The sequence below is a fragment of the Simochromis diagramma genome, unplaced genomic scaffold, assembly GCF_900408965.1.
Source record: "Simochromis diagramma unplaced genomic scaffold, fSimDia1.1 OVJJ01000603.1, whole genome shotgun sequence".
In the NCBI taxonomy this organism is placed as follows: Eukaryota; Metazoa; Chordata; class Actinopteri; order Cichliformes; family Cichlidae; genus Simochromis; species Simochromis diagramma.
The window spans coordinates 5925360-5950171 of NW_024387414.1; the positions used below are offsets into that span (position 1 = coordinate 5925360).

The window sequence follows — 24812 nt, forward strand, 5'->3', positions numbered from 1 at the left end:
CACTGACAAAAAGAAGATGTGAATAGAAAGTGGGTGGGACCAGAAGTGTGTTTCTAAGATGGCCATATTAAAGATATTTGTAGATATTTGACTGACTGACTGAAACCCAGCACCAGGAGTGCTTCCAGGAATTTTTAAATGTGGTCCCGATTAAAAACAATATTTACCCATACCTAAAACCGTGAGTGGGATTTTCAGGCTGGTGTTTTTGTTCATAAAGATGTTTTTATGATTTTAAACTTTAGAGACATTTCACATCATCATCCACCACTTTAATGGTGTATATGCTAGAAACTAAGGAAAAGCCAAGTAATTTCTGCCAAAATTACACAAAGACAAGAGTGGCAACCATTTTCCCTTTTGTTTTGCTTCAGTGATTTATTCTCTCTGCTTTTTTGCAGGAAAAGTATCTCTGCAAACTCAAAGGATCTCTTAATTATTAAGTAACACAGAATGTGCAAGAAAAGCAAGCTCACAGTATGAAGTATAATTACTCAAATAACTGTAAGTGAACATATAACACACTTTTATTCTGAAAACAGACAATTAGTGTAATCTTTTAATCTTGACTGAAGTTCCTCGTTACGTAACAGCTAAGGTTTATCATGTGAATATTGTAATTACCTTACTTCCTTATGCTCAGTAAACAGCTCACGCACAATAATTTAAAACCCAATGTAAATATTATGCAAGTTTACTCAGTTCTGTTTGATTGTAGTTTATTGATGGCATGTTTGTTGAAGTGCTTCTCCAGCACATTTAGATTGCAAGCTTTGATATGCATAAAACTGGCACAGATGTAATGTATCTGGGTTTTTTTTAGTTACTATTATTTTCCCATGCAGCTTTCCAAAAATAGAAAAAGATAATCTTGGACTTGATTATCTCCCCCCATTTTACCCAGGCTTAAAAAAAACAATAAAACAAAACCACACACATACACTGGATAGTTTGCCATGGAAATTACTTTATTTTAGACAGGCAGCAGAGATCTTTCATGTGAGAGAAGAGACAGAAGGCGATATTGACAATACACATGGTTCATCACAGCTGCACCATTTGGCTCTGGTGGATAAGAGATTTTTTTAAGCCGTTAAATATAAAGCCACATACTGTAACCATACAGACAGAGCAGGGCTGACAAAACTGCAAAACCGCAAGAGTGCTTGCAGAATTCCTGAGATAGTCTGGCTGTGAGGGAGATGGGGCTGTTGCCAGGCAAAGAGACATTGTAGTTCTCAGGATTTCCCCTCCCCATCAGTAACATTCTCCTTTGAGAGTTTTACAAAAAGGCCAAACATCCTTAATTCATCAATTTTCAAGTACAGAAAATCTTGCATTTTAGGTATGGAGTTTAAAACCACTTTCTTGAATATTTTTCAAAGTCCAGATAAAGTACAATTGCTGCTTTCACTCATCAGATGTTTGATGCTGACACACCTGCCTAACTCCTGGCCATTTCCATTCTTGTGTCCACCTCTGGACAGCGAGTCTCTTTCTGACAGGCCCTTTAGAGGATAATCAACAATTTAGATATTAACGGCTATAAGAGTAAACATCTCTTGTCTCCGCTCCATTTCCAAAGTGTTGTAACAATGATGACATGTTTTTTTTTTGTTTTTTTTTTAAAAACAAAAACAAAAAAAAAGAGAGCATGTTCCCTTCCTGAATCCCAAAGTTTAGTCACCTCACTTAAGTTAAACACCAAGAAGGAAAAACAGTTACAGAGAAGGTGGGAAAGCCCTTTTCTACTAAGATGCTTATTCTCTTGCCCCAGAAGAGCAGGTGCTCAGTAACTACGTCCAAACAGAGTGTAGTACTGGGCCGGCTCCTTGCCGCTGACACACTTCTGTCCAGGTTGGAGGGTCTTCAGAGGAGTGAATGGGATACAGAGACTCTTGGCTCCCATGGACGGAGCACCAGGCTCCAGATCCTGGTCCCTAAAAAAGATCAAGCAAATAGTCCTTCAGTGGTGGAAATTAAGCACTCTGAGCACAACAAGCAAACTGGGGGGGAATCACAGGAAACATTATGTATACAATACCAATATGTCAGACTTACTTAGCAGTGATTTTCTTGATCCAGTCCTCGCATTCAATTCCTCCACAGAATGGGATCTGGACAATCTATCAAGCAAAGGAAAATATATGAGATCAATTATTTATTCTGATGAGGAAAGACGGTGAGATGTCTGAGCTGTTGTGGCTTGTTTGTGTTACTCACCTTGCCCTGGTCCAACTCTTTCTGGAACTGCTCCATTGTGTCTGCAGCCACCATGTGACTCTTCAGATCATCTGAAGCTCTGACAAATAGACATTAACCAAGTGTTTACAGACACCATGTAATCTCACAGAATCTGTGTACACTTATTTTAATGTAACATTGTCCCCAGTTGTTTGGTGTGTATTAACTTTGACACTTGTATCAATTATTGACTCCTCTAATAAAAAGCCCTGTGGTAGAACTGTCCTCGACTGGGGATGTGTCCATTTGTAACAAAACCTCAGTGTAGTAAGTATAACATACTTTTTGAACAGGCTGTTCTGGATGTCCTCCAGCATGTTGAGCAGATTCTTCTCCACTTCAGCCTCTGGTATTGTCACCTTTGCTCCTGAGTCTCTCCTCACTGCGACACACTGCTTCTGCTGCATGTCTTTAGGGCCCACTTCCAGTCGGATAGGCACTCCCTGGATGAGAGACCCAGGCATACAGAACAAGGAGTCAGAAACCAAACTGACATCTGTTTTTTTCCCAATTAATATTCTCTGCATCAGGTTAAAACTATAATAAGGATTATGATCATGTTGTTAATGACCTTGAGTTCCCAGTGATTGAACTTCCAGCCAGGTGAGTAATTGTCTCGGAGGTCAGACTTCACCCTGATCCCAGCCTCCTGCAGCCTTTTCAGGTATTTGGTGCACTGAGCCAACAGCACCTCCTTCTCCTGTTCTGGCAAGGTTGCGGTGATCCCACAAGGAATGATGACAACCTGGGAAAGGAAAGAGAAATCTTAGACTGGCTGTTGCAGCATCATTTACATCAATATAATAGAATTAAAAAAAGGACCTTAACATCTTCATGTGTTACAAAAATAAAATCCCATGTGTACATGTGACTGAGTGTTCACCTGGAGGCAAGCCACTCTGGGTGGCAGCACGAGTCCCATGTTATCTCCGTGGACCATGGTGAGAACACCGATGGTCCTGGTTGTGATTCCCCACGAGTTCTGGAAAGCCAGCTGCTTCTCGCCCGGCCTCTTGGGGTCCTCAAACACAATCTCAAACATCTTGGAGAAGTTCTGGCCCAGATGGTGGGACGTGGCACCCTGAGGAAAAGGGGACTCTTGCTTCAATGCAATGTTTACTTGCTTACTTCAGTAAGAGGATTGAGAGAATAAAGCCAGTGTGTTACTTGAATGGCTCGGCCGCTGGCAGAGATGAATGCCTCCACGGTTGTTGTGTAATCTCCTCCTGCAAATTTCTCCTTCTCAGTCTTCCTCCCTTTTACCACAGGGATGGCCATTAGCTCCTCATACACCCTGGCATATAGATCCAGGATTTGCAGAACCTGCATACAGATGACGCATAAACAGCCTTCCAGAAAAACTGTACTCGAACATGTCTGCCTAGGTACGACTGTTTTACATTCTGTCATGTATATTACCTCCTCAGCTGCCTCCTCCTTTGTGGCAAATGCTGTGTGTCCCTCTTGCCACAGGAACTCTCTTGTCCTCAGGAAAGGCTGGGGATGTTTGAACTCCCATCTCTATACAATGGAGAAGAGATGCACACTAAACTGGGTGCTCTTCCATGAGCAATCTTAAAACCATTAACTAAAGAAAAGAAGGGAACACTCACCACAACGTTACACCACTGGTTGAGTTTGATTGGCAGGTCTCTGTGAGACTGGACCCACTTTGCATAGGCTGGATACATCACTGAGGTGAATAAAGAGAGATAAATGGGGTTAGGAACAATGTTAAATGTTTTCAAATTTATATGCTGAATGTGAGTCTGCATAGCTTTATGTTAGCCAAAGAGCTGTGGTTCAGACCTGTTTCACTAGTGGGTCTGACAGCGATGGGCTCTGCAAGCTCAGTCTTTCCTGACCGAGTTACCCAAGCAACCTTAAAAAAGGGGAAACCAAAACTGTAATAACAGGATATTGCACATTTACAGTTCTATATTTTTACTACTAGTTGTATTTGTATGATTATCTCATACACGCTCTTTCTGTAAAGAGCACTCGTCTGTTTGGGCAGCTAGGACTGACTGTTTTGACCTGCTGAGAGAATTTTTACGACAGCCACCTTAAATGTTAGGACTTGAACCTTTCAATTAACCTCCTGACATCACTAGGATATAAATGACGGAAGACCATAAAAATAATGGCAGAGTCCCATTTATGGATCAAGACTGTGCTTGATCCATAAATGCATGCGCGAGCATATCATTATGATTTCTTGTAGTTGCCCATTTCTTTAATTTATGTTACCCAGTTTGCTTTTTGTAAACATCAGAAGTTGTCCGTGCAAAGTCTCATTTACCTCTGGAGCAAAGTCTGCAATGTGGGACTTCTCCTTCTCCAAGGCTGCCTGAGAGACAAACATAGGGAAGTAGCAGTTCTCCACACCCAGTTTCTTAATTTCCTTGTCAAAGAAGTCTTTAATAGACTCCCAGATTGAGAAAGCCCAGGGTCGCAGCACATAGCAACCGCTGACGTCATAGTACTCAATCATCTCAGCTTTAGTGATGACCTAAGGAGGACAAGAGAAGAATATTAACAGAAGATTTTGACTGACATAGCAAATTGTGCTGTTGGAGTAAAGGGTGATACTCACCTGAGAGTACCAGTCAGCCAGGTTCTCCTCTTTTTTGGCTTCCAGACCCAACCTGACAGGAGATATACAAATGAGTAAGAGTTATAGAAACATTTCATAGGTCTTTTAAGCACAATTTATTGTTAATCATGTGTTTCTTCGACAGAATTTCATTTATTTTCTTCACAAATTTGAGAAAGCGGTGATGAAGCACTGACAGAGAAACACGAACACAACAATCGGGTAATTCTTGGTTAGTGATCACTGCTCCTGAGTGCACAAACACAAGAGTAATGACTGCAATTTCAAGTCAAGTCCATCATGCTGCTTAAAGCAAACTGTATTTCTAAAGCTAACTGACAAAACAGAGCCGGAGCATGAGGGCAAAATGATAATCCTTTTTTTTTTTTTTTTTGGCACAATGACACTTTTACTGCCTGAGGAACAAAATCTACTTTCTATATATCCATATAGACGTATATAAACCCTTTTCTCTCCCAGCAGGTCTCCAACTGACAGCTTCAAGTGTGCAAAAAAAAAAAAAAAAAAAGTGCCAAAAACAAGACTACGAGTCTAAAACCATGTTAGTATCAAGGCTTTGTACTCACAGTCTAGAACTTTAGCTTTAGCATGCCAACATGGTAAGCATTAATTCAGTGGGTTAGCATTTAGTAATCCTAAACACAAAACACTGCTCAGGCTGAGGGGAGTGTCAGAGCGACTGTCAGGAAACAATTGCAAGAAAATGCAACTTCTTTAAAAATGTAGCTTTTATTGAACCATATGGCAATTTAAAAAAAAAGATAATATTTTACATACAGGAGAATTTTAAACATTTTTATTTGTGTCATGTTTGCCATTTATTACATTTTTAAGTAATATGTATTGTAAATATGTATTGTTTGGGTGCATCAAAAATGATGCACCAGGCGTTAAGGAGTTAACTCTCCCCCTAGCCCAGGGGTCGGCAACCTGCAGCTCTTTTGTCCTTATACTGCGGCTCCGGGTGGTTTGGGAAAATAAATTAGAAGTATTTAGCTGAAGTGTATTTTATTTGTGTTTAGTTCTTTTTTTTTAACTTGTAGTTCTAAATTGGAAGATTATTGTGATTTTGAAATATAAAAATAAAATTATCTTATTATTTTTTCATCGCTCAAAATAAGCGTCGCACTCGCGGAAGCCGATATACCCGCCAAAACGCTGTGCATTTATCGAGACTTTCAACCCCAGGTAGGCCAGTTATGGATCTTCGGATCCACATTATGTTGTTCTCCACCGTGAACTACGTTAAAAACAAACACCGCTCACGCCTCACAGATGACAGCAGACGCTGCGCGCAGAGGTTCGGGACCAGAAGTCTTATTGTAAACATATCACGGCAGACCCGACGATGTTTGCATGAACATGCTTTTCAGCATCTCTTTATTGACCACTTTTCACACACGGTTGCTGTACGCATACAGCCGGCTGTAGCTTTTCAGCTCACAGCCCGACACACACCAACACAACAGCAGAGAGAGCACAGACTTTAAGGCAGTGAGGCGCGATTGCGGGTGCCGCTCAGGTGCGTCCGCCTCCCTTGCAGCGGCGCTGCAGACCACGCCCCGCCACACACATTAACCAGGTAAAATACATATTTAGGCAGAATTTTGCAAATATCTATTTTTTTTCCAGCAGCATAGTGCTTTTTTTTTCCAATTACTTTTTAAAAGTCAGGTCAAGGCTCCAAAAGCCCAAAGGCGATATAAGGGTGGCGGCTCACAACAGTTTTTGTTTGCTACATGGATCATTTTAGTTCAGCTGGGCGTCTTTCCTTTTGTTATCTTTCTTTAAGAGTTCAAAATGTGTTAATTACATAAATAAAATGTAATTTTCTCTGTAGCACTTCATGGATTTCATAAGCAACACACCTTAGTTGCTCTGTGGATTCTTTTAAAAAGCAGTTAAAAACTTTTCTGTTCAAACAAGCCTTTTGTTGATCTATGTATTTTATATTCTTTACATTATGTACATTTGATCTTTTACATTGTGTATAATGCCTATTGATTGTATTGTTTATTTTAATATTTGTGTACAGCGCTTTGTGACTGCCTGTCTGTGAAAAGCGCTTAATAAATAAACTTTACTTACTTACTTTAGTTGTTCACACAAAGCATAAAGGTAAAAAAAAAACAATATATACAGTGTTATCTTCATTTTAGATTTCAAAAAGTATTTGCGGCTCCCAGTGTTTTCTTTTGCGTGGAAACCGGGTCCAAGTGGCTCTTTGGGTGTAAAAGGTTGCAGACCCCTGCCCTAGCCCCTTATTTACCACTCCCTATATTTAGACATGTACCATTTGTTTTATTGGATAACTTTTAGGCACATTAAATGTAGTGTATTATACAGTAAACAAGGCGCAAATTCAGACAGAACCTATAATTATTATATTATTACAACAAATTCCATCACTATACGTCCGGTAGTTGTCAAGATGATTCACTAAAAGCCAAAAATATCAACCTCTTGATGCTGTGGTGATCATAGAAAACAGATATTTCAATCTGGACCAACCATGGCAACAGTGCCCTCTCTTGACAAACGGCTAAATCATGAATATTAAAAAAATTAGTAATGTAGCACCATCTTAAAGCCAGTAATTTTAAGACCGACAGCACACAACAGGCACTGAATATGCAGGAAAAAGCAACCACGTCAGACTCACCGAATCTGATTTCAAAAACCCTCCTCAGTCGGTAAGAAACAGCAGCATAGGCTTGTGCTTCAACCATCTTCGGTTTCCAAATCAACACACCCAAATACCTGTGTGTGTGTGTGAGTGTGTGTGTGTGTGCGTGTGTTTATTGTTCTAAGACAAGACACCTGACAGGAAGCTGGTGGTGTTCATACCACAACAGTCCTGCTTAAAATGTACTACTCATTGGAGTAGTAACCTCCATCACCTGCTGGGGGTTTCATGTTAAACATTCAAATATATGTTTACCAAACCGTGCATATTCTAATGAGCTCAAATCAGATGTCTGAGAATGTGACCAGGTGTAAATGCTTTAATTTAACTCTCCATTTATTGTCAATTTTCAGCAAATTCAAGGACAACCAACTACAGACAGCTGTGCTATTTCTTTTACAATAATCTGCTTTCTTCCCCAATAAATGTTTCCCCCACTCATCACAGTCAGATGTACCCAAAGAAGACATTTTAATGTGTTGAAAACCCAAAGACAAACAATAACTTGTATGCAATGCAAGCAGTAAAATACTACTATGTTCCTCCATATTCAATGTTCATGGTATTGCATGTAAAAAGGATTATCATTTTAGCTGAAATCATATCAGAGTTGTTGTTATGGAGACCCATTTTAAACCAAAAACTGTGTTAGCTGAAAATTGAAATCTAAATTTAAGCCCGAGCTAGTTCATCTGCATTTGGAAATATGTGAAGAGAGATGGGTGAAGGAGTACTTCCAGTCTCTCACCGTGTCTGTTTCTTGGGTCCTTGACCCTCTCCTGCACCTCCTGCTCCTCCGGAGGACTCCTTGCTCTGGCCTCCTTTGTCTCCTTTACCCTTCTTCCCTCCTCCTCCTCCACCCTGTTTCTCAGACTTGTTCTCCTTCTCCTTGCGGTTTTTGTCCTCTCCTCCTGTACCACCAGCAGCAGCCACTGGTTTGTAGTCTTGTCCAGTGAGAGTCTTGTACTTGTTCTTCAGGTCCAGTAGAGTCTTCACAGCTTCGTCCACCTGGTCCTAAAAAGGAGATGTGATTGTTTATTGTTTATGTCTGTGCAATTTTAGTTGTATTTAATACCACTCTGTAAGTTCTTACCTTGGGGGCCTTCTCAGACTTTAGCTTCCTCACCAGGTCTCCCTGCTGGGACACCTGTGAGAACAGCTCCTGGGCCTGAAGAGAGGAGTTAGACTGAGTGGAGGCTGAGCTGGCCTGGGTTTGGGTCTGGGCAGAGGTAGCTGGGGCTTGTAATCCCGGTTTGTAATCTTTTCCAGTATTCTGTTTGTACTCTGCCTTCAGAGCCAGCAACTGCTTCACTGCAGCATCTACTTGATCCTGAAAAAGAACCAAAAGAAGGAGAAACATCAAGTCAAAGTCAACACCTCAAGGACTACTGAAAGCTACAGAGCCTCAAAAATTTAGGCAAATGGTAAAATCTCACCTTAGGAGCTTTTTCAGCCTTCAGCTTTCTGACCAGTTCTCCTTGTTCAGCGACCTTCTCATAGAGGTCATTGGTGGAGCCATTCTGGACTGGAGCGGATGCTTTCTGAGGTGGGGCCGCTCCAGGCTTATACTCCTGGCCTGTGATACGTTTGTACTCTTCCTTCAAAGCAAGCAGCTGTTTCACTGCTGCATCAAGCTGGTCCTGAAGAAGATGAAACAAGGAAACTGTAACCCAATTTATTACGATGTTTAGGATTTTTGTGGGTAAAAATATTCCCATTCCAGTGCATGGAGAATATTGTTTTCCCACAATTTACATGCTGGCGACAGCAATCAGTTTTTTTTTTATCAGGTGTCAGATCATTGTATTACCTAAGATTGGTCATTAACATCATTGATGTTAATGACCAGACATTTAGCAGTTTTTGCTTATAGCCTTGTGTTCAGCTATCACTCTGATCAGTACAATCCCTCTGGATTACCCTCTCGCAGACAGCAGTTAGAGGAAATAGGTAATTTGGTAATAGTAATAAAGCAAATACACACATTTTTAATATAAGCACTGTTATAATTGTGTGAAACAAGCATGTTAAGCACATGCCGATACGGAACATTTACTGCAAAATTAATTTAAAACCCTAAAACAAAGTTAAAGTAGTGCAGAAAATGTGTGCAAATAAAGCACTGAGTGGTGACACATAATTCATGCCAAAATAAGAGATAATCAAACGTACAATTATCTGTACCAGCCCTGTTACCAGGAACCACGTAATGTTTCCAAGAATAAATCTAACTGGTTCGGCACTGAAGCCAAGATAGGATGGATTGTTTATTTTAACACTTGTGTGTGTGTCTGAGTAACATTAATAAGTATTAGTGGTTTCAGACTAAGTAACTCCAAATTTCTGACATCCGATTTCCGAGGTGACCGGAATGTGGCATATGAATAAGGCAGGAATTTTTCTACTGTCTGTATTCATCATGCATTTGAATACCTTGGGGGCTTTTTCCGACTTCAGTTTCCTCACTACTTCTCCTTGCTGTGCAACATGTTCATACAGGCCCGAAGAAGAAGAAGGTGGCGAGGAAGAAGAGGTGGCAGTCACGGGAGATGAAGCAGAGGGGGCGGATGTGGCCATCCCTGGTTTATAATCCTGACCGGTGAGCTTTTTAAACTCTGCCTTGAGAGCGAGGAGCTGCTTTACTGCAGCGTCAATCTGGTCCTGGTACCATTAAAAGTGATCTTATAGTAATGGGTATTTCAGAATAAGCTTGACTGTCATGCAAATGGCACGAGGAGGTGGAACGGTCACTGGACAAATGTTGTGGGACATCACGAGGGAAGGACCAGACAAGTGATTTTTGACGCACGAATTCAGCGGATATGAGATGGGACACAAAAAACGAGCGGACAAACAACGTGGGGCGTAAAACGAAGATCTGACAAACAGATGAGGATGTGACTATGGATTGGAAAATGCCCTTTACCTTTGGTGCTTGCTCTGCTTTCAGTTTCCTGACCAGCTCACCCTGCTGGACAACACGACTGTATGGGCAGGACGTGGAGTCTGAGGAAGAGGTAGGTGGTGCTGGCGTTGAGGCTGGAGGAGCCATGCCTGGCTTGTATTCCACACCGGTTTGCTGCTTAAACTGCTCCTGCAGATAAAGAACAGATGAGACTGTCAGTATTTTTTTTTTCAAGCAAAGCCCTTTTTGAACATCAACTCCTGACAATTTCAAGAGAATCTGGATTTAGTATTTGCCAGAAGGATCACTTCAGCACATGTCTTTATCTTTATAATACTTTTATTTAAAGCCAGCATACCTTTAGAGAAAGCAGCTGCTTAACAGCCTTGTCCACTTCATCCTTGGGAGCTTTGGCAGCTTTGAGCAGGCGGACAGCTTCGCCCTGTGCTACAATGCTTGAGAACAGGTCAGCTGCTGGGGCTGGCACAGAGGTTTTAGGAGCCTTGGCAGGGCTGGCAGGCTTATACAACAGAGATGAAGATGAAGAAACTGTCAGTTACCAGTTTATCCAAGATGTCTCACATTTTCATCCCATTTTATTCCAAGCTTGCATGCTAAGCTGATGCCCTGAAGACCCTAGATGCCAGGGAATTTTATTTATTTACTTTTATTTTTAGAAAGACGCTACAAACATAAATATTGTTAGCCTACTGTTGCTAACAATAAAAAAAGAACACTTGATAAAACTCTGAAGACGTAAAGAACCAGAAAAGTGTTATGACTTAATAGTTTTAGCAGATAACCATCCATTTATCTTTTATCCATAATAATTAAGACAGGTATGGGCAGGTTTGACTTTCCTTTGGTGTATATACACACTAGGACATAAACACACACACACACACACACACAATACATTCTCTTCAAAAGTAGGAATGAATAAAATCCACATAAAATTCCCAGAATAAAATCCTTCACACCCTGTGTGACCAGCAAGTATAATAGAAGGAGGCTAGCTTTTCACTAATATTCAACTTTTAAGCTAGAAGCTGTCAGTTTTCAGACAATAACAAACAATATAAAAGGCCGACTGGTAGCTTTCAAACTGGGCCTGAACCTTGTTTAGTTTTCACCTATTATTAGTCTAGCATTTGCTTTACTGGTTAAACCAGTTAGCATTCACAGGGTAGGTTCCTGCTACTGCCACTAATTGTACTGTGCTTTTTGTTTCCGTCTTAGTACATCCAATGCAAACATCAGAGCAAACTTTAAGTAATTCAGATGACTTTATGTCTTTCATACAGGACCATTAGGCATATAATTGCAAACCCCTTACTGAATACTCACTGTGTTGTCAGAAGCCTGAGTCTTGCTCTTTTCCTTGGATCCAGCTGTTGGCATCTCCTTAGTGTGGCCATCTGGAATGTAGATGAGCACACAAGGACTCTCCTTACAGCTGTTGGGACTGCAGACACAACCCCAGTTAATAAAACAGTAATACAAAAAAATGGATACATGCCCAAAAGGTGTTTTGGTAATGAGCAGATTCGGGTTTTCACTTCTTTACCTGAGTGGCTCATAAGGCTGGTCACAGATGTAGAAGCCCCGCCTCTGGAGCTGGATGATGTCACCTTTCTTCAGGTTCTTCAAACAGGGGTCACCAAGCATCTTTTCTTCCAACTGAGATCAAAAACAGATAATAAAATAACCACAACCATGCAGTATAATGCACACACAGAGCAAATAACTGACCTTGCTATGTTTATTAATGTAGTCCTTGAAGTTGTCGTCTTTGGTGATGACAGCTTTGGAGATGAGTGGTTGATAGTTGACGCAGATGGCTGGCACCGGGAGGGAATTGTTTGTTTCAGCCAGCCAAGTGATCTTTGTTGTCTTCTTGTAGTCTTTGTTGTCCAGATTCAAGCTTGCCTTCATGGACAAAACCTTTCCATCAGCCCCTCTAAGTGATAAGAAAGGGCGACAGCATGAACAGATCAGAGGGAATTCTGATTCTTAAAAGAAATACAGATCATCTAAACGATGGTCATACTTGTTGATCTTGGTGATGATGAGGTTGCCCCAGTTGATAAAAGTAACCGTCTCTCCCTCTGTGAAAGTCTCAGCATCGGCTCCTTCAATCAGAACTCTAGGACCATACCAAACCTCCTTCATCCCAACCTCGGCATTCTAGATAGGCACAGAAATGGCATCAGCTCAGTAGCACTGCAGCAAAGCTACATTGGTGAGTATGCATCAGTGAACTGACTCATGCTATAGTCAAGTGACATAAACTGCAGTTCCTGGAGTGGCTGGTTTTCAAGTAAGGGAGAGTCAGTCCTTATAGCAAAAGATGCTGAATGCTATTAATGGAGATGTTTCAGCTAAAAACCAAGGTGCTCTTCCCAAAAGAGAGTAACACAAGACATGTTAGAGCTAAAAAGATTTTTAGGAATAAAATCAGTTACAATGAGATTTAAATGAAAGCTGTTTTGATGGGACAAACTGGACAAAAATATGTAAGTAATCAAAATTGGCGGCAAGCTGTTAAAAACAAAACAAAAAAAAAACCCCTCAAACCTTTGGATGTTTGGCAATTTCCTTCATCTCCTCTGTAGCCTCTGGGACAGACACTGGCACCACATAGGAGCTGGATAGAGCTGTGTACCTGGGAGCTACCGGGTCTATAACCTAAAACACCAACAGAGAGAGACACATATACACACGCAGAGGTCAGTAAAAGAAAAATCTGCACTTCACATACAAAAAGCTGAGTAATGCGAGAAAAAAGCAAAATATGATGCAACTTTGAAGGCTTCTCCAAAAAGAAACAAAAATCTGGACAGAGACGCTTCAGCTCAGTAAGCGATAAATAAAACTAAGCCAGAGGAGGAAAAAAAAAAGATGATTTCAAGAGTGAATAATGACTGTATGCAAGTTGGGAAACAAGCTTTTATTCAGCTGCTTACTCAGTCGCTATCCGCTTCCACTATTTTACCAGCCAGCCTGGATGTAAATGACAACTGAAGGATTTGAAAAAACGTTTTCATAACTGATTATAAAGTATCGTACACACACTTTTCATGTTGTTCCACAAAGTTATTTATTGAAGATCTAGTCATAAAAGTCACCATTTCTCACAGATACTACTGCTAAAAAGTTTCAAGTCATTTTGTCTATTTAAAAAAAAAAAAAATCATTTTTAATATAACAAAAACATTCAGAAAAGTTGCAACCATCACTGATGTGCTTCAGTGGCACACGGGTTTCTCTGATGCAAGTTTACTATGTTAAAGATCAACAACTTTGGTTGATTAGAATATCAGCCCTTGTGGGCTTGAATGTAATCTTAAAATGGGGAGAAAAAAAGCAAAAAAACAAAACAAAACATGGTTTTGAAAGTTGTCAGGGTAACAATTCACATATTATTTTCATAAAAATCAAGATCTCATACACATTCTGTATGAAGCCCTTTACAAATTGTCTTACCAATATGTACCATTTTATGAATCTGCCACTGGAAGACCTGTGACCTGTTCACAAATTAAAGACTTGGGTGTTCTCACTCAGTAATGCATGATTAACTATATGAAAGGGCAACTTCTTCATCACAAAAAGTACATAAATAAAACTGAAGTGGCGTAAAGGATGAAAAAGAGACAACAGATTCATAGGAAGATAAAGACAAACTGCCTTTTTGGTTATAAACATGCTGTTCAGGGCAGTTAATATGGAATATATTGAAGCATTTCCTGTATCTTCAGTGAATATGCTTTAGATTTGACATTTGTTCAATCTGTGTAAACATGTATAGAATAAAAACAACCATATTTACTTTACTCAGAATGTTTGGGAAGGGAAGCCAACAGTCACGTGACCCTAAATAACCACTATTTTAAAAACCTTATTTTGTATTGACTTAAAATTGTCTGTTGCATTGTGCCAACCTATTGTTTGGAATCCTATTGTTTGGGCTGGTAAAATAGCGCAAGCCATTGGCGGGCTTTCAGATTAACCAGCACATGATGGAAGCAGGGAGAGTGACAATGAGGAAGAGCAGGAGGAGCAGGAGGTGGAGGAGTACCTTCAGACAGCTAACGGGCAGCTTGGAAACAGAAGAGTGAGATGCTGTTTAATGTCAGATACGATAGAGGAAGAGAGAGAGGAAGAGACAGACACATTTACACAGAATGATCCATTCACAGAACTTATCCTTGCTGCTTTGTTACACTCTCCTGATTTGGTTTGTCTCTTATGTCAACGTCCAACGTCCTGACCACAAATGCATGTATGAATAAAATAGTGAATTATAATTTTTTCAAATGGACGACAGGGAAATCAAAACAGGGGAAGCAGAAGAGGAAGTGAAAGCTGAGTGATGAGAGTAATAAGCAACTAAAGAATAAACTAATACGGAGCCTACTTTATTTCACTAAGCTTGGTGTAATTATCCATTACATTCAATAAAAGAAGACTTATTCTGCCTTGTTTTATCTACCAGTGGTGCATGACCCATTAAGCATGTGTCTCTGTGATGTCAGTAATTGTGGATATTGCTAATATGGTCATCAGTTTGCTGTCAGCATAAAAGCTCCTCCCACATGCTGTTAAACTCTGGCTGCCCCTTATTAACAGAAATCAGAATAAAGCTTATTTAATGGAGGGTCAAGAGCTACCGTGGGTGAATTGATTAGCTACATAATGGTCGAGTTTAAGATGAATAAGGATTATATTGGATTATTAACCCTTTAAAACCACTGCAGTACAGTCCAAAGATACAATACACACCTAGAAATCAGCTTTGAAGTCATGTTTTGATTTTACACAATGTGGAAAAATGGCTACTATTCAAAAACGCGTAAAAATGGCAGGTATATTACTTCAACAACAGGAAAATATTTTAGCCTTGTCAAACAGACCAACAGTGTAAAGTTCCTAAAAACTGACCTAACCTGTTCTGGCACATAAGACTAAAGCACACAGTGGAATCACATTCACTGAGATTCATGTGGTCCAAAACAAAAATGAAAGTGATCATTAACAAATATGTAACAGGTAACAATTATTATTATTACTATTATCATTACAACTCATCACCAGAGACAGAAAATGTGAGATTTATTGTGTTGGCCATTAATGCCCTATTTCTAACTTGATTTTGGTTGAGCTTAAAACATAAGTAAATAAGTAAAGCTAAATCAAATGCTTTCAAACCCAAATGCCTGCAAAGACACTAGGATGGAATGGTAGGAACAGTACGAGGCACTGGTGAGTAAACTGTCTGTTAAAAAGCTCCATATTTGAAGATTTATATAGTAAAAGGAAAATAAAAGGTGAATTAAAAGCAGACGACTGCTCACAGTTACAAAGTCTTGATTAGCAGAATAGAATTAGACAAAACTCATCTCTTAAATACCTGTTAAAAAAAACAAAACAAAACAGCCACCTTAAAACATCCCCTTGCTAGCATGAAGAAAGTTTATGAGAATAATGTAACTATCTGACAACTGCAAGGAGCAGCTGGTTAGTTGAACATGCACATGAGACCTTTGCAAAAACAGAGACAGCTGTCTTTAAATCGACCTCACTGCGACATGATCACTGCCAATTGGTAGCTGTTGAATTTAACCACCCTTGGATATAAATCCTTGTATAGGTCATACGTTTAAAACTGACTTTGTTTTTTGTTTATTTTTTGAGAAAAAAAAAAAAAAACTGCTTTCACTTTCTTTACATTTAAACTGATGGTTCACACCTTCTTCCTGACTCTGGGATGAAGCAGCAAGTGCCAGCAAGGAAGACCACACAGAGGAAGCAACGCTGACGTCCAGACAGTTGAAAATGAGGACATCAAATCATGAATACCAACATATGTGGGACGTGAAATGAAGCAACTAGTTTGGTTTTTCAGGTTTTCTGTGTTATTGGGGTTAATAAGCAGGCTGAGATTGGGGGTAATGAGGCAGAAGAGGAGGTGGCAAATGAAAGCATTTAAGAGAATGAAAAGAGCAAAGCCATGCCAGCAGTGAATTTGCAGAGCCTGTTTTTTTACTACAGATTCATTACATATACTTGAACGCTGGTAGATTTACACTTATACCTCTATGCTCACACGTGACATCTCTAACATATAAGTCAGGTTTTGACTGAAGAAAAATCCAAAACTAATTCACAAAGCAGGAAATAAAGTTATTTTGTGTGCAATTTAATATATCAAACTTATGTTCACTGTGCTCATATAAGCCCAATAAATACATTTATTTGTGTTGCTGCAGCAAAGCTAAACAGGCTTTAACAACAACTGATTAAAATTCATGATCAGAAACATTTTAAATGTTCTACTGACAAAAATTTAGACACAGATGAAATATAACAAAATTTTAAATGTACCTTCTTATTGAAGGCCCAGATCTTGTCCCACTCCATGTTAACCACAGACCTTGATCCACCCTAGGGAAAAGAAAAAACAGGGATTAAGAAATAGAAAAAAAAATAAAGAAGCATATTTTTATTTAAGAATGTACTCATTTGCATCAACATTGTGGTTTTCACTTAGCACAGATTATTGCATCTTCTTTAAAATGCACCTGGGCTGCTATGAACTGTTTCAGACCCTCCACAGTCATTCCTCTTCTCAGCACTCCTCTGACAGTGGGGAACCGAGGATCATCCCTGAAGGACAAGACCCCCAAAAAAGTCAAAAGAGCACTTAAAGGGAGAGAGAGATAAAAAGAAAAACAAACTAAGCCAAACTCACCATCCATCAACATATCCCTGATCAACAAACCAGGTGAGCTTCCTCTTGGAGAGCACCGTGTTATTGAGGTTGAGTCTGGCGTACTCCCAGACGTAGGGCTTCCTGAGGCCCAGAGCATTGATTATCCAGTAGAACTGCTCATCACGATCATGATACTCAGTGGTCCTAAGAGCATGGGTAACGCCCTCTAAGCTGTCCACAATGGGGCAGGCAAAGTCATATGTTGGGTAGATGCTGAAAGCAAAGATGAGATGTATTATCAAACTTAATTATCTGAATGTGCTCAATTTTTACCACACACACACGCCGTGATTTGTTCCAAGGTACACAAAAACACAGCAAATTCAGAGTGACTTCTGTTATGCTCAACAATAAAGCCTTCACTGACCGACTGCTGCCTTAATGACCAACCCGTTAACTCAACTTGAGTGGTCCAGTCAACTTTAGAAAACATTTTAACCCTTTCACGCATAGCGGTCACTACAGTGGACAGCTATTCAAAGGCTTTTTCCTTGTATTTGTGTCAGTGTTGATGGTATACTTGCACATAAACCACTGCATTGGACACTGATGTGTCACTCCATACACATCAGTTATCCACCTAAGTGGATATGTAAAAAAAAACTCTTTGAAAAGTACATGTTTAAAAAATGAAGTTCAAAAATCTTTGTTTCATGCCTAAAGATGAATAAAAATACTTTGGAAAAAAATCCTGATTGAGGTTGTCATGAAAGGGTTAAACCCCTGCATGGATTACGTTTATCGCCAAGTTCTATATGATGGCTTGTTTTTTGTCAGTGCGCATTGCTGGTTACTTTAGCATGCATCTAAAAAACAAACAAAAAAACCCTGTGTCTCCATTTTTACCAGGTGGACAGTTAACATCTAGACAGACCTCATGAGATAAGTGATAAATGTGAAGAGCCACTACAAAGGCTGTGAATAAAGCTCAGAAATTTCCACGTATTTAAATTAAAAAAAACACAAAAACAAAAAAACAACAACCTTGGTTTCATGCTGTTCTCTTTTGTTAATGCAAAATGGAAAAAAAAAAGAACAAAAATGATAAATTTGACCAACTAAAATAAACCTACAACACAATATGTAAAATCACAGGACAAGTATGCAACACACATTTTCTTTAATACAAATTGAAAAAGTGCAAACTATAGTCAACATTTTGGATGCCACAGAAACTAGAGATTAATTCCTCATCAATTTTAGGATTTTGATTACTGGAATAAATAAAAATTGTTATTAATACCAGAGCAGTTTTTGAATAACAGGACTTCCTCTGTTCGTGTTAATGCTAATTTCTGCTTTCTACGCTTTTCTTTTTATTCTGTGTATATAAATGCCACAATTCAGACTAATAATAGAATAAAGCCACATACTTGTAGGTGTTTCCTGTGCGAGGGTGGGCTGCGTTCTTGCAGCGGTAGAGGGTGGGGTCTCTCATGCAGCCATTGTTGGAGTTCATGTCAATCTTTGCCCTCATGCAGCAAGTCTGACCGTACTCTGTTCCCGCTTTCATCTCCGACCACATCTTCATGTTCTGCTCCACGGCTGCAAGAGAGAGACACAGAGAGGAGTTGTATAGAAAAATCACATGTTGCCAGGCTTCAGCATTCACTGACAGGTCATCATCATCGTCCCGTCCTAAGCCGTACAATTGTTTCTGCAGGTGGACTCAACACGCTGCTCCCTCTCCTGCTTCATCTGCTCAGGTGGGGTGTTGTCGATGTAAGCTTTGCCCTCAGCAAGCAGCTTCTCTGCAAACTTCATTATAGTGGGAAAGTGGTCACTGGTGTAAGTGAACTGGTCTGGACGGATCTGGAGCATGGCAACATCTTCCAGGATCACCTAAAGAGCAGCACAGCAAAGATGCAGAAATGTGAACACAAAACTTACACTCATGTTTTTTTTGTTATTATATTTATTTTTCCGAGTAACAACAAAATAAATAAATAAATAATATCTTACCTTCTCAAAGTCCTCCTTCTCCTTCTCAGGGTTGGTGTCATCGAAGCGCATGATGAGCTTGCCTTTAAATGTGACCTGGTAGTGCTGGTTGAGCAGGGCAGCCTTGGCATGTCCGATGTGCAGGTATCTGTCCAAGGGAGGCAGAGAAAAAGTTAGGGAAGCTAGTAAATTAACAAACGTTTCTTCTAAACTCCAGATTCAAGTCGTACCCGCTGGCCTCAGGAGGGAACCGAACCACCACCTTGCCCATCTCAGCTCCTGGCAATTCCACAAACTTCCCGACATCTGCCTTTTTCCCTTCCAACTGTGAAAACAACACAATCAGTCAAGAATGGAATTAAAAAGTGCATTTATATCTTAATCTTACATGGGTCACAAACATAATAATCAAGCATTAAACATTCAAACATCAAAGTTTAATGTACCAGTTTAGTTTAAAGAGATAAAAACAACATGTTTGGTGGCTTTATAAACATTAACATCTATTCTTTTTTCTTTGCATCTTCAGGTTAAGGATTCGGGTCATGCTCACCCAGTTTTACAATCATAGTTTGCCACAATGAACACTGACAAAATAACACTTACTTTGGTTTTGTTCATTGAAGCCTTCTTACTGGTGTACTTGTTGCCCACAGCAGTGAAAGGAACTTGTGAGCTCAGGAAGAAGAACCAGCGGCTGACATGGGGAAAGGATTTGCCCTGCTTTGGCCATTCCCCATGATCTGTGGATAAAGAGTCACAATCTGTAGTGCTGATTTTAAAATGTTTAGTTACATACATTTCACACTAAAATCAGACAGAGAAAAAAGCTGTTAAATCCTGGATGTTACTGACCTTTGAGAGCAGCCCAGACAGACAGGTCAGCCAGGGTGAGGGCATGCCCAACCAGGAAGGTCCGCAGTGAGAGAGCCTTGTCCAGTTCAGCCAGTGCCACAGTCAAATCTGGCTGATTACACAGACTGCGAGCACTAAACTCCAGCCAGTGGTCAACCTGAAGACATCATGAAGAAAAAATTAAACGAGCATTCAGAACAATTGCAAAACATCACAGATATGCACAAACATACACACCTCAGTCTGCTCCATCATGTTGGATCCATACAGGCCAAGAGCAGGAGCAACCCGAGCCAAGTAGCGACAGATAGAGTTGTCATCGCTGAACTGGACTGAACTGAGAGAAGGAAAATGAGAAGAGACAGTTGAGATAAACGAATGTAAACTCCACATCTCTTATTTTGTACAGCATGTAAATTAAACTCGACCTGCAGCTCGATAATTGTGGCACCTACTCTGAGATGTGAAGCCGCGTGTCTTTGCCTTCCTCCACTGATACCTGCACACTGCTCTTCACATGTTCAGCTGTCAGAAGTGCCCCTGCAAGACAGACAAGACAACACAGTGTTTTTAGTGTTTTTACTCTCACACTCCAAAGCACAGCTCCAGAAAACAGTCAAATTTGATCACTGCATACCTGCACACTCAAACAGATATGAAATCTGACAACCAGGTGAACTGGTCCAGTGACACAAAGCACGCAAGCTGCAATCTTTCCCGTAACTCTGCACAACACCTACCTTAAGTTCAGTCTGCTTCAAACGCTTTTTGTACTGAATCCACATTCAACTCCAGACCTTTTATCTGCTTATTTCTTTTCATTTGTTTTCAAACAAAACAAACCGAACAATGGCATAAGCTCACATACAGACAAAATTACATTATTAGTTGTGTTACAGGTCTCACAATTTCACATTAATATTGTAACAGTATGCCACAGTTAATCTAGGAGGCCAATAAAAATTCATTTTTATTTCTGAGCTCATAATAATAATAATAATAATAATGGATTGGATTTATATAGCGCTTTTCAAGGCACCCAAAGCGCTTTACAATACCACTATTCATTCACTCTCACATTCATACACTGGTGGAGGCAAGCTACAGTTGTAGCCACAGCTGCCCTGGGGCAGACTGACAGAAGCGAGGCTGCCATATCGCGCCATCGGCCCCTCTGGCCAACACCAGTAGGCAAGTAGGGTAAAGTGTCTTGCCCAAGGACACAACGACCAGGACAGAGAACCCTGGGATCGAACCGGCGACCTTCCGGTTACAGATGCGATTCCCAACCCCCTGAGCCACGGTCGCCCTGAGAACAAGCCTTGGTAAAGAACTCAAATAGATAACCCCCAAAATTCTGTAATCTGCTACACTGAACAAGCCCATGAGACAGAGTTGCTGAACATTTCATACACAGAGGTGACATTCCTTTGAATAACTGATGTAATCTTTTGATGAGCATGCCAAACATTCATAGAGCTACCGTGAATATTTTCTAAGGATTTTTACCACACTTCACTAGTGACTGCAACATACAATTCCTACTGCCAGTTTGACCTGAGCGATTCAGAAGGCGGACCCTCGCCGTTTCGTAGAATATTGTAAAGTCATGGTTCCCTTGGAAAATGGCTTAACATTCATAGAAAATCTAAAGCTGTGTGGTGGGTGTCTGCTCATACTGTGGAACACAAGTCCTTAAAAATGATTTAAGTTGTAAAGAACAAAAGAAGAGCAGGGTTTAGAGCTTAATTGTCTGCTGTAGTTGCAGTAAAATATAAATATAATAAATATAAATAATATAAATATAAATGACGTCCAAACAAATAGTACCCCCTTTCCTCCAGATTTTAGATAAGGCAACAGAGTCCAACTTCTTGAAATACAAATAAGTGATACTTACTGTGTACTTATCTTTGTCATAGAATAATGAAAGAGCAGACCTCACGTGGCCATGAAAAGTGCTTGCCTGTCCAACTAATTTTTTTCATGTACAGAGGCAAAGCTGTAAAGAAAGTATCTAAATACCTACAGATTTTATTGTAAGGTTTATATAGTCATATATTGGCCTGTCTACAGCTGATGTATACATGCTCTGTATAAATATGCATGTATGTACAGCTGTAACTGTATGTTTACAGGTGCATTCCGGCATATCACCATTATAAAGGAAAGCTTCTCTCTGAATTTGTTGTGCCCTCGCATACATTCCAAGCACCTGCATTTCTAAAAAACCGAAAGAACACAGTGCAGGAGTAATCATCCCCATCCAGTTCTACTACGTTTCAGGAGGCTTGCATCAGCCTGCTGTGCTCAGTAAAAAAATAGCTACACAGGGGCGCTGTTCAGCAATTATGAACGCTATTCATTTCATTAGCTTGCTTTTGGAAATAACTTCACAAAAATAATCCCTATAAATTATTTTCCACAGTTGATTGAACTTGTCAGAGTGGTCTGTTACAATGCATTCAGTTTCAGCAGCTTATAAAAACCGAAAGCTGCCCAGCTGAGCTAACCGGCCGATCTTTAGCTAATGTCAACGTGTCAACCAACGTGTTTCATTTCCAAGTTCAAAAAGACTTTTTCTGTGTAGTGTACTCATGATATGTAGATGTTACAGTGGAAGCAGGTGGATAAGAGTTAGAACCGCTGTTTTGAACAAAAAGAACATTTCGTGAACTGTTCACGTGTTGTGGTTTTGGTTTCAGAAGTGCCTACTGGCTAGCTAGCCTTAGCTAGTATTTGTATGCATCTACAGATCACCAATCTCCATTGATTTATGGATGAAGTCACACTCTTAACTTCATATTTTATTTGAAACAAGAGCTACTACTCATTTCACGATATTTTAACACTTTATATCATCTGCTATTAAATTCGGGTCGTGTACAATGATCAAATATAAGTCGTTTTAATTACAAAATAAAACTCCAACTTATTTTTTTCACATCTTCATGTCTGTCTTAACAACATTCATCACAACGACTGATTTTTGATATTATAATTATATATTTTCCAGTTTAGTATGACACACAGGTGTAAGAAAGCTGATGTCACTCGCAACCTTTCATGCACACACACGGCTAATAGCAGAAAGTCACGTTATTTGGGGATCTCAGGGTGTAACTCACCGAGAGGAGGATTGCTTGTGTTGATGGTGAGATTTAACGCCATACTGCAAAATCCGGCTTCCACACAGGTGGTTACGAGACCCAGCTGAAGTTAACTGGCATGTACAAGAGGTCCACAGCACAGCAAACACTACTCCAGACACAGGAGAGAGAACGAGCCGAGTCGTTCTTCTTCGCCTTCCTTTGCGATTTACGACAGCTGACATCCCTTTGAGTTACACTACTGCCCTCTTCTGGTTGTAATGGTCAATCGTCTGTTATGTGATCTATGCAGTTGTTCAAATCAACTTATTTCACATAATTCCATTTTTACCAACTTAGATTAGTTAAGATCTATTAAGATGTACTCTGTTGCTTCCATATATGACTTACTGTCTGGAGATATGGGGTAATGCATATAAAACGAACACTCTTCCTATTTTGAAGTTACAAAAAAGAGCTATAAGAATTATAAACCAATCAAACTATATAGAACCAACTAACATTTTGTTTATTAATCTGAATACCCTGAAATTTTATGATTTAGTTGAATATAAAATGGCACAGATAATGTATAAAGCACAAAATAACTTGCTTTGCCCCAGTACTCAGAAGCTGTTCAAAGTCAGAGAGAGTCAATATGACTTAAGGGGAACAGATTTCTTTAAAAAAAACAAGATAAGGACAAATATAAAGCAGAGATGTGTTTCTGTTAGAGGAGTTAACCTGTGGAATAGTTATGACAGTGATTTAAAAAGGTGTAGTTCATTTTCCTTGTTTAAAAACATGTTTAAAAATAGAGTAATAGAAAAATATATAAATCAAGAATGAAAAGAGCAAAAAGGAGAAAAAAAAAACAACAACCTCTTGATTCTTTTGCTTTGATGTAGTTACTTATCTAAGGTGGAAAGTTTTTTTTTTTTCTTTGGTTTTTTTTTTTTGTTTGTTTGTTTGTTTGTTTGGTTTTTGCTTTGTTTTATTATTTTCTTCAAGCCCTGTGTACAGGAGCTGCATACAAAAAGATATTTTGTGAAAAGGGTTGGCGTAATAAGCAAATGCTTCAGCCAATACCTTTTGATTAGCCTTGTCTCATGCTTTCTTTCTTTATGGTAGATTTTTGTTCTGTTTTCACTGTTTTTTTTTTTTTTTGTTTGTTTTGTTTTGTTTTTTTCACTGTTTTCACTGAGATTTGAATTTGAATGCTAATCAATAAAATCAAAAAATCAAAAAAAAATCAAAATCAAAGATTTACCAAGAGTCAAAAGTCGCACCTTTACAGTTTGTATCTTATCAACCCTTTTGCGATTCTCTTGGCTTTCATTAATAACTATAAGGTCAAGAAGATGAAGAAAATTGGTATTTTTGCAGGAAATATGACCCATAAAATTATTTTAATGTTATATTGATGTTAATATGTATAATAGTTTCTGTTCAATACAATGTTTTTCTTTTTCATCTTTCAGCTCTAGGCCTGTGTAGGGTCTGTCTTTTCTAACATGCCGACTAACGATGTTGTCAAAGAATAATTACAATACTTAAACAATGCTTCAAGATTGCATTGACTGGCTAATCCTTGATCATTTATCTTTAACTTTATATCTCACTGAAATATTAGTGTATTTCTGTCGTGTTTTATCTGCACTTAATAGGCATATAATAGGCATAAGTGACTTTTGGATTTC

The 24812-nt window shown here is 39.4% G+C and overlaps 1 protein-coding gene across 3 annotated transcripts; it reads right to left on the minus strand.

Moving 5' to 3' along the window:
- Window positions 1-947: 947 nt before the first annotated feature.
- eprs1 (glutamyl-prolyl-tRNA synthetase 1) lies at window positions 948-23326 on the minus strand. Of its 3 annotated transcripts, XM_040011204.1 has the most exons (36): window positions 23152-23326; window positions 20479-20563; window positions 20261-20360; window positions 20024-20180; window positions 19775-19911; window positions 19399-19493; window positions 19190-19316; window positions 18877-19069; window positions 18601-18772; window positions 17207-17440; window positions 17037-17121; window positions 16840-16899; window positions 14534-14554; window positions 13030-13140; window positions 12503-12639; window positions 12205-12412; window positions 12020-12132; window positions 11800-11917; window positions 10811-10972; window positions 10474-10641; window positions 9981-10208; window positions 8984-9187; window positions 8641-8877; window positions 8296-8561; window positions 4841-4892; window positions 4547-4756; window positions 4054-4126; window positions 3858-3937; window positions 3664-3765; window positions 3412-3567; window positions 3128-3325; window positions 2816-2989; window positions 2527-2687; window positions 2224-2302; window positions 2062-2126; window positions 948-1940 (listed from the first exon to the last, which is right to left on the minus strand). In XM_040011204.1, the coding sequence occupies exons 1-36, from the start codon at window positions 23192-23194 to the stop codon at window positions 1790-1792; spliced, it is 4962 nt and encodes a 1653-aa protein (XP_039867138.1). In that variant the 5' UTR covers window positions 23195-23326; the 3' UTR covers window positions 948-1789. The 3 variants fall into 3 exon arrangements, with proteins under 3 accessions (XP_039867138.1, XP_039867139.1, XP_039867140.1); XM_040011205.1 differs by lacking the exon at window positions 14534-14554; XM_040011206.1 differs by lacking the exon at window positions 9981-10208 and having other exon boundaries at window positions 23152-23325.
- Between the last annotated feature and the right edge of the window lie 1486 nt (window positions 23327-24812).